Below are 10,483 nucleotides of genomic sequence, written 5' to 3' on the forward strand. Positions count from 1 at the left end.
TGTGTCTGTGTCTCTGTCAGTGTTATTGTCTATTATGTGTCTGTGACTATGTCTGTGTCTGGGTTACAGGCAGGGTTTCTCTGTGTAGCCCAGGCTGTCCTGGAACTTAGTCTGTAGGTCAAACTCAGTGAGATTTGCCTGACTCTGCCTCTGCCTCCGCCTTTACCTCCACCTCTGCCTCTACCTCCTCTGAGTACTAGGTTTAAAGGCATGCACTACCAAAACCGAGCTCCAAGGAAGTTTTTATAAAGGAAAATATTTAATTGCGACTGACTCACAGTTTCAGCAGTTTAATTAATTATTGTCATGGTGGGACGCATGGCTGTGTGCAGGCAGGTGTGAATTTGGAGAAGGAGCTGGAAAATCTTGATCCACAGGCAGCAGAAGAAGATTGCATGCCACACCTGACATAGCTAGGGTATAGGAGACATTAAAGATTGTCCTGACAGTGACATACTTCCTTCAACAAGTCCACTCCTACTCCAACATACTTTCTAATAGTAACAGTCCTTAACGACCAAGTATTCAAACAGATGAGACTATTGGGGCTATTCCTGTAGAGATGAACCTTTCTCCTTTGTTCTGAGAGTAACAACTCTTGAAACTGAATTATTTCTGAATAAGTGCCTAGACCAGAAGCTTTGGCATGATCACCAAATAGCTCATAACTTAACTATCCATTTATTGTATTCTAAGCCAAACCAAGTGTTTGGTTACCTCTCCTCATTTTCATAGGAATGTTTCCTTCAGTGATTGTGACAAATCTTTCAGTCCTGACAATTTTCCAGAATCTTAGCTCTCCCATCCAGATGTCACACCTTCCAATCATGCCTCAGCTCATTGACCATAGGCATTTTATTGATAGGTACTGCTTCCACATAATACATAAGAGATTATATCTATTTGATCCTATTCAAATCAACACAAAAGTATACTTATTTTTATATTTCATACTTTGCTATGTAATATCTATTCATAATGTACAAACCTTTAAATCCTGGATAGGATCTTATTACCATCACCAGGATTATTGATTCTGATTGCAAATCTCTAGCACATGGTATCTAAGGGAGTGCAAATCGTCAAGTAGGGGTGATATAGTTGAAAGAGAAATCATCAAAGATGATTTTTTTTGGAAGTCTGCTTCCAATGGCATGGGAATGAAGGGAGATCAAATAAAAATACATATGCACTGTTTCTGTGGTAATACTTCATACAGTGTTGAAAACCAGGAGCTCATACTGAGAAGGTGCAGCATAAAATACATTATCTACAGCCTAGCCAAATCTGAAGTCTTCCTTACTATGGATGGGTGGTCTGATATACATGGGATACCTGGTAAGCCTATGAGAAGTACAAAATTAGAAGGCATGGTAAGTCAGAGAAAAAGGCTGGAAAACAAATTTTCCAAGAAATCAGTCTGAAGAAACAAGCTGGAGTAGCCATTCTAATATTGAATAAAATCGATTTCCAACCCAAAGTTATCAAAAAAGACAAGGAGTGGCACTTCATAATCATCAAAGAAGACTTAATTCCAATTCTCCTCATAGTATTTCACAAAAATGAAACACAAGGTATTCTAACCCATTCATTATATGAAGCCACAATTACTCTGATAACTAGACCCAACAAAGAAAGTGAATGTCAGACCAATTTCCCTTATGAATATCAATGCAAAAATACTCCATAAAATCCTTGCAAACCGAATACAATAACACATCAATATGGTGGATGATCATTCATCATGATTAGGTACTCTTCATCCCAGGGATGCAGCGATGGTATAATATATGGATATCCATCAGCATAATCCACTATATAAACAAACTCAAAGACAAAAATCACATGATCATTTTGTTAGATGCTGACAAACCATTTGACAAAATCCAACACCCCTTCATGATTAATGTCTTTGAAAGATCAGGAATTCAAGGCCCATACCTGAACATAATAAAAGCAATATACAGCAATCCAAACCCAACATTAAACTAAATGGAGAGAAACTTGACACAATCCCACTAAAATCAGGAATGAGACAAGGCTGCCCACTTTTTTCCTACCTATTCAATATAGTACTTGAAATCCTAGCCAGAGCAATTAGACAACAAAGGAGATAAAGGGGATACAAATTGGAAAGGAAGAAGTCAAAATATCACTATTTGTAAATGATATGATAATATACATAAGTGGCCCTAAAAATTCCACCAGAGAACTTCTAAACCTGATAAACAGTTTCAGTGTAGTAGCTGGATATATAATTAACTCAAAAATCAGTGGTCTTTCTCTACATAAAGGATAAACAGCCTGAAAAAGAAATTAGGGAAACAATACCCTTCATAATAGTCACAAATAATATCAAATACCGTAGTGTGACTCTAACTAAGGAAGTAAAAGATCTCTATGATAAGATCTTCAGGTCTCTGAAGAAAGAAATCAAAGAAGATCTCAGAAGATGTAATGATCGCCCATACTCATGGATTGGCAGGATTAATATAGTAAAAATGACTATCTTGCTGAAGGCAATCTAATGATTCAATGCAATCCCCATCAAAATTCCAACTCAGTTCTTCACTAAGTTAGAAAGGGCAATTTGCAAATTCATCTGGAATAACAACAACAACAAAAAAACTAGGATAACAAAAAGTATTCTCAACAATTAAAGAACCTCTGTTGGAATCACTATGCCTGACCTCAAGCTGTATTACAGAGCAATTGTGATAAAAACTACATGGTACTGGTACAGCAAAATCCGGGTAGATCAATGGAATAGAGTAGAAGACCCAGAAATGAATCCACACACTTGAGTATTGACAAGGGAGCTAAGACCATCCAGTGGGAAAAAGTCAGCATTTTCAACAAATGGTGTTGGAACATCTATAGGTTATCATGTAGAAGAATGAGAATTGACCCATTTTTATCTCCTTGTACAAACCTCAAATCTAAGTGGATCAAGGACTTCCCCATAAAAGCAGAGACTCTGAAACTTATAGAGGAGAAAGTGGGGAAAATCTTTAAAGATATGGATGGGAACGGAGGAAAAAATTCCTGAACAGAACAGCCATGCTTTTTTTCTGTAAGATCAATAATTGACAAGTGGGACCTCATAAAATTGCAAACTTCTGTAAGAAAAAGACACTGTTAGTAAGACAAAAAACCCACCAACAGATTGGGAAAGGGTCTTTACCAATCCTAAATCTGATAGGTGACTAATATCCAATATATACAAAAAACTCAAGAATCTGGACTCCAGAAAATCAAATAATCCCATTAAAAATGGGGTACAGAGATAAACAAAGAATTCTCAACTGAGGAATACTGAATGGCTGAGAAAAACATGAAAAATGTTCAACATCCTTAATCATCAGGGAAATGCAAATCAAAACAACCCTGAGATTAAACCTCACACCAGTCAGAATGGCTAATATCAAAAATTCAGATGACAGCAAATGCTGTCAAGGATGTGGAGAAAGAGGAACACTCCTCCATTGCTGGTGGGATTGCAAGCTTTTACAACTACTCTGGAAATCAGTGTGGCTGTTCCTCAGACAACTGGACATAGTACTACAAGAAGATCCAGCAATACCTCTCCTGGGCATACACCTAGAAGATATTCCTACTTGTAACAAGAACACATGCTCCACTATGTTTCATAGCAGCCTTATTTATAATAGCCAGAAGCTGGAAAGAACCCAGATGTCACTCAACATAGGATTGGAGACAGAGAATGTGGTACATTTACACAATGGAGTAATACTCAGCAATTAAAAACAATGAATTTATCAAATTCTTAGGCAAATAGATGGATCTTGAGGATATCATCTTGAATGAGGTAACCGAATCAAAAATGAACACACATGATATGCACTCACTGATAAGTGGATATTAGCCCAGAAACTTAAAATATCCAAAATACAATTTGTAAAAAACATAAATTCGAGAAGAAAGAAGACCAAAGTGTGGATACTTGGTTCCTTCTTAGAATGGCGAACAAATTACCCATTGAATGAGTTATAAAGATGGAGATTGTAGCTGAGATGGAAGGAAGGAACATCCAGAGACTGCCTTACCCAAGGATCCCTCCCATATACAACCACCAAACCGAGACACTATTGCATATGCCAGCAAGATTTAGCTGACAAGATCCGAATATAGCTGTCTGCTGTGAGGCTCTAGCCAGTGCCTGGCAAATACAGTAGTGGATGCTCACTGTCATCCATTGGAGGGAGCACAAGGTCCCCAATGAAGGAGCCAGAGAAAGTATCCAAGGAGCTGAAGGGGAATGAAGCCCCATAGAAGGGACATCAATATGAACTAACAATTACCCTTAGAGCTCCTTGGAGCTATATCACCATTCAAAGAAAACACATGGTGGAACTTGTGGCTCTATCTATATTTGTAGCAGAAGATGGCCTAATCTGTCATCAATGGTAGAAGAAGCCCTTGATCCTGTGAAGGCTCTACGCCCCTATATAGGAGAATGCCAGGACCAGGAATGAGAGTGTTTGGTTTGGGGAGCGGGGGGAGGTGGGAGAGGATAGTGGATTTTTGGAGGGGAAACTAGGAAAGGGGATAACATTTGAAATGTAATATATATATATAATAGAAAATACAAACTTCATTATCCTAAAGGAACAAAAATGTGATTTATATTTAAATTATATAAAAAATAAAGAGCAATTCAATTGCAAAAAAAGAAAACATGGTAAGTTTTAGTTGACTGGCTCTCATGGACAGACCTAGTAATCATGGGAAACATAAACCAAGGAATACCTGGAAAGCATGGAAAATCTTTTAAGTATGAGAGTTTCTATAATATGGAAGACCTGGTAATCCTATTAAGCCAGAAAGCCTGGTGTTCATGGGCAGTCCCAAGACGCATGGCTGTCCTAGAACCCAAGGACACTGAAAAGCATGGAAGGATTAGAAAGTATGGAACGTCTGAAAAAAACTTCTTTGGCCTGTCATACCTGGGAGGCCTGGAAATCTTAGGTGGTCTGGTAAGCATGAGCAGCCTATAAGCATTGGGAAGCCTGGGATGTATGAGATTCCCAGAACCCATGGAAGACCTGAAAATTATGGAAGGACTGGTAAGGATGGCAAGTCTTATAAACATGGCAGGCCCGGTAAGCCTGAGAGGCCTGGAAATGTCAGCAGGCTTGATAAGGATGAGCAACCTCCAATGTGGGGAGGTCTAGTAAGCATGGGAGTCTTAGAAGCCTAGGAAGACCTGGAAAGCATGGGAGGCCTATTAAGGATGGGAGGTCTGATAACCATTGGAAACCGGGTATTCTTAAGGGGCTTGGGAATCTTAGGAGGCCTGGAATTCTTGAGTATCCTGGCAGCAATTGGAAGGCCTAGGGACCATGGGAATTCTAGAACCATAGAAACGCCTGGAAATATTGGAAGAACAAATAAGGATGTGAGGTCTGGATAAACATCTTATGCTGCTGAGCATAAGATGTGGGGGGAAGCTTGGGAGACCTGGCAAACATCAGAGTCCTACTTGGCCTGTTAGGCCAGATGTACATGGGAATGCTGGGTAATATGAGTATCTCAGTACACATAGAAGGTCTCAATAATGATTAGAGTCTTATAAAGCACAGAAGCCAAATGAAGTCTAATATAAATGTGAGGTCTGGTACACAAATGAGGTCTAGTAACTTAGGGAGGCCTAGAGAATATGGAAGGCCTTGTGACCAAGCAGGTTATGGCTCCCTGGAATACCTGTTAAATTTGAGTGACCTGGGATGCATGGGCGTTCTGAGAAAAACTTGCGGCTTGCTAAGCCCTGGAACCTGGAAAGCTTAGGAGGTGTGATAAGCATTAGAAGCCTGGTGAATAAGGACAGGATTACTAAGCCTGGGGATGCTAGAATCCAAAAATGATGGGGAAAGCCCTGGAGGTCTAGAAGGATTGGGAGGTGTGAAAATACATCAGAGGAGTGTTAAGCCTGTGAGGGCTGGAAAAGGACTGCCAAGGATGAGATGGATCCAAGCATGGGGAAGCCTAGTAAGCAGGAGAGTCCTAGAACCTAGAGAAGACCTGGAAACATAGGAGACCTAGTACAAATAGGGTATCTGATGGACACAAAAGGTCTGGTTAGCTTGAGATTCTTGAAAAAGTTAGGAGGCTCAGTGAGCAAGAGAAGCTTAGTCAGAATTAGGAGGCCTAGTAAACACAGAAATGCTAGAACTCATGGAAGATAGGGAAAGCATGGGAGGTCTAGAACTATTTGGCAAAGTTGAATGCCACGGAGGCCTGGGAAACTTAGGAGGCATGGACAGCATGATTAGCTGAGCAAGAACGGGATGTACTACTAACTATGGAAGACCTAGTAACAAAGAAAGACCTGAAAATCTTGGAAGGACTAGTAAGGATGTGAGTTATGTAAATGTGAGAGGCCTGGTAAGCAAGCATAAAATGCACAGGAAGCATTGGAGATCCAGTAACTAATAGAGTCTTGGATGGCAGGTTAGGCCAGGTGTACAGGGGAAGCCTGGTTAGTATGAGCAGCTTAGTATACATGGAAGCTCTCAAAACCATGAAAAACATAGAAACCACTTGAGGCCTAGTAGCCAAGTGAGGCCTAGTAATCATGTGAGGCCTGGCAAGCAAGTGAGTGCCATTAACCAAGGGAGGCCTGGAGAGTATGGAAGGCTTTGTAATCAGGTGGATCCTAGTACCCTGGTGGCTGGGTGAGTTTGAGAGGGTTGGTAAACACTGGAGATGTGGTAAACGTTTCTAGCTTCCTTAGCCTGGAAGGACTGAAAGGCTTTTGCAGTACCTGGCATGCATGGGAGGCCCAGTAATGGTGGGTAACTGGAATATCCATATGAGCCATGGTGTACATGTGAGTACTAGTAGACATAGGTGAAGCCTAGTCAACTTAGGAGGCATCATGAGCACATGAGGCCTAGTAACCAAGAGAAATAAGGTAAAGACCTTGAAAGGACAACTCTCAGCTTCATCTAGAAAATAAAATGAAAACTCAGGATAGCTAAAACGATCCTGAATTAAAAAGGAACTGCTGGGGACTCCATTCCCAGTTCAAATTAGACTACAAAGCTATAGTAGTAAAATCATCATGGCATTGGCACAGAACCAGCCACATTGAACAAGGGAACTATTTATGGGACTTTCAAAGTTGGATACAGTGAATTTTGTACCATGCCATGGTTGTGAACCTATGAAGACCAAAGGTTGTTAGGTTATGGCTTAAAAGTGGTGTGTTCCTGTATCATGTTGACAAGAGGAAGAATTGTGACAGCATCTACAATCATGTGAGAGTCCAGGCTCTGGGAATGCCTGTTGGAGGTTATCTTGATTGCATAAAGTGACTTGGGAAGACCTACCTATCCGGGGTGGCACTATTCCTTGACTCTAATCTTGAACTCTACACAACGGAGAAAGTTATTGATGTACTTGCATTAAGGTGATCTCTTTCTACTGTAGGTGTCATGTGACCAGTTTCTTCAACCTCCTGCCGCAGAAGCCTAGAGACTCAAAGTCTGAGATAATTGAAACTGTTGCCCCTAAGGTGATTTCATAAGGTCTTTTTAAAAACATAAAATCACTGCAACAGTAAAAGAAATTAAGGCAGAGAAATTGATCAGTATACTATGATACAGCTCATACCTTGATAGCAAATGATAGGTATCATGAAGGCCTATTTTCCATTTCCTATCTTGTTTATCCCTTTCAAAAATTGGATTCTTGGTATTTACCCTTACATCAATACATAAATATATTACATAAGTATATATAGTTCTATGTAAATATATTGCATATATAATTCCCTTGCTTATCCAGGATAGGGCATGAAATTTAAGTATAAGATAAATGTCTGTATGTGTGCATATATAGTTAGTTAGACATAGTCAGCAGTAAATGTTTTCCGAACACAAACGACATTATTTAGTTATTTGAAAGCCCACACAGAGAGTAATCTCAAATATTCCCTTTTAACCAATGATTTACGTCTTATAATAATGTCATAATGAATGCATTGGTTCACAACAGTTTCAACAATGGCATGATTTTATTTTGTCTCAATTTTAGCTAGGGCCAAATCTACTTAACAAATTGATTGAGATGTTTTACCTTGCAAATATAGTCTCTTATTTCCATTCCAAGCTTGGATCTCGATGGTAAATTTAAATCAGAAGATTAGGTTTATTTGATTTGACAAATACTTTGTTGGAAGTAAAGGTTTTCTTCAGAAATATATGGAAATAAGGTGATGGAGGGAAGCAGTCACTTCTGGTGGTACTAGACTCCAAAGAATATTGAATTTGTTTTTGGTCTTCTTCACTGTAGTCATTACACAGCCTTCATATTAAATGAACCATTCAATACTTGTAAAATGCTTACAGTCTAATAATTGATAAGATTACTTGTTTTCTGCATTTCCTAGGTTTACAAAAAGGAAATTGCAGAATATACACATAGGGAAGGTTAGAACATCACTATCCAATTTCATTACAATTTGCTCCTCCTTATATTCAAAGGTGAGGATTTTATAACCTGTTGTCTTTCTGAAAGTTACTCTTTTGTTGGAATCAAAACACACCAAAGTTATTCTGAATATGACATTTCGGATATGGTTGTGGCAAGCAGAACCATCACACCTCTGACACCATTGCCTTAAAATTACACACTGCCTGGTAAAGGTCACACGTAAAGGAAAGCCAAGTCGTCCAACTGACCACTTCCAAGTATATCTTCCATCCTTGGGGATCATTGTACCACACCTCATGGTGCATTCTTCAAGTTCTTGTTCATTGATAACTTGTGGTCCAATTACCCCATATTCTTGTGTTCGCAGCAAAGTCAACCACTGTTGTTTGTAAATGGGTGACAACCATGCCATAGGTATTAGTCGATCTTGTTCAAGAATAGTTGTGGAAGTCAAGTCACAGATAATGTGCTGAAATCTCAGCTTTTTAAACACTGGTTGAAATATTAGTCCTTCTTCACTTTCAAGAAAACTGATGTTATCAACATATGCCATGTGGGTGGAAAGCCAGTTGTTTGCGTGTTGTAAAAGCTGTTTCATGGTTCCGTTCCAGCATGGATTAAGATAAAGGAACATCCATATTTTTAGTGTGGTATATACATCAATCTCCTTTTGTATGACTAGTAAGTCAGAAGACAGTGCTAGAACATACATCAACTTCAAGTCTACTTCCTTGTAAAGTGCCACACTTGGATGTACCATCAAATTGCAAAGAAGCCATTCAAAGCATCTCGTCTTTACAGCTTTTAATCTATAGGTTTCTGCTGCCAAATAATAGGAGCACACAGTGTTCCTGTTGATAGTTTCTTTCATGATTCCTTCACACTGCTGAATTACTCGATCCACCCGAAGCAGGCATGCTGCTGCCAAAACTTGAGGAACTTCCAGAGGTGTTATTGACAAATCCGCATCTGTGTACAAAGCACCAAACACAAAATGCAGAGATCGGGTATCAATATCCTCATTCTTAATGATCAGATTTATAACACCATGGTGTGATTCTCTCCAAGTACCTTTGAGAATGTTAGCAAAGTAGCCTGACTGACATAAAAATACTTTGTGTAAACACCATGTTTTTCCCAGAGCACGGATTTTAATGTCGCTATCATGCCCGTCCAAAAATAAGTTTTGATAAGCATCATTAGATGAGATCTTAACCCTTTTCCAGTAGATGTAGTTGAGAACTTGATGTGGATACATTCCCTGGTTTTGAGGTCCATGAACATTAGAACTTGTTGCCAACTCCTCCAAACTGTTTCTTTTTCGCTTGCGACTGCCAGGAATGTAGCTGGCTCCGGCTATGGCTTCTGGCTGTGGCTCTAACAGACTGGAATCCCTGCATCTCAAGACCCTGCTGACTAAAAGCCCCATTGATGAAAATTCCTAGAACAAGCTCTCGCAGAGGCTTCTTGGTTGAGGCATTGCTGTAGTCTGCCAGTCCTGCCTAGACTTCTCTGTGTTTCTCTACTACAGATTCTGACGTCACAGAGAAGGCAGGGCATTCTTCATTGTCCACATGTGTGTTGCCTGAGCACAGGCCCCGCCTCCTGATAGCAACCCCTCCCTCTCCCTCCTCCTTCCCCTTCCTCCCTTGCACATTTGCCCCACCATCCTCCCATCTCCCTTCCTCCCTCCCTTCCATTATTCCTAAATTCCTTCTTCCTTTCCTTTTCCCATTCTGCTCCTCCTTTCCCCTCACCTCTCCCTTCTCCCACTATTTCTAAATGGGCCACACTATTTTGCTGAAGATGACCTCCATCAAACTGGAGAACCTCGTTCACCTAGTTTTTCAACCTTGCCAGCTGAATTTTCTTTTCCTTAAAGAGAACAACCAGGCCAAATTCATCCTGATGTGTGTTTAAGATTGTACATATTCCAACCCTTGACCCTTGACTATGAGCACTCAAATGTCTGTAGTATTTGAGATAATCACTTACTAACTGCTTTTGCCAATATAAACAGTAAACA

At 39.8% G+C, this 10,483-nt stretch overlaps 1 protein-coding gene across 1 annotated transcript; it reads right to left on the minus strand.

Moving 5' to 3' along the window:
* Nucleotides 1–8,238: 8,238 nt before the first annotated feature.
* Nucleotides 8,239–9,939, minus strand: Btbd35f14 (BTB domain containing 35, family member 14). Its single transcript, NM_001145038.1, has one exon. The coding sequence runs from the start codon at nucleotides 9,884–9,886 to the stop codon at nucleotides 8,390–8,392; it is 1,497 nt and encodes a 498-aa protein (NP_001138510.1). The 5' UTR covers nucleotides 9,887–9,939; the 3' UTR covers nucleotides 8,239–8,389.
* Nucleotides 9,940–10,483: the final 544 nt, after the last annotated feature.

The sequence above is a fragment of the Mus musculus genome, chromosome X (assembly GCF_000001635.26).
Source record: "Mus musculus strain C57BL/6J chromosome X, GRCm38.p6 C57BL/6J".
Lineage (NCBI taxonomy): Eukaryota > Metazoa > Chordata > Mammalia > Rodentia > Muridae > Mus > Mus musculus.

Coding starts and splice junctions, on each gene's coding strand:
- Btbd35f14 (NM_001145038.1), bottom strand. CDS start 9,886: ATGGGGCTTTTAGTCAGCAGGGTCTTGAGATGCAGGGATTCCAGTCTG.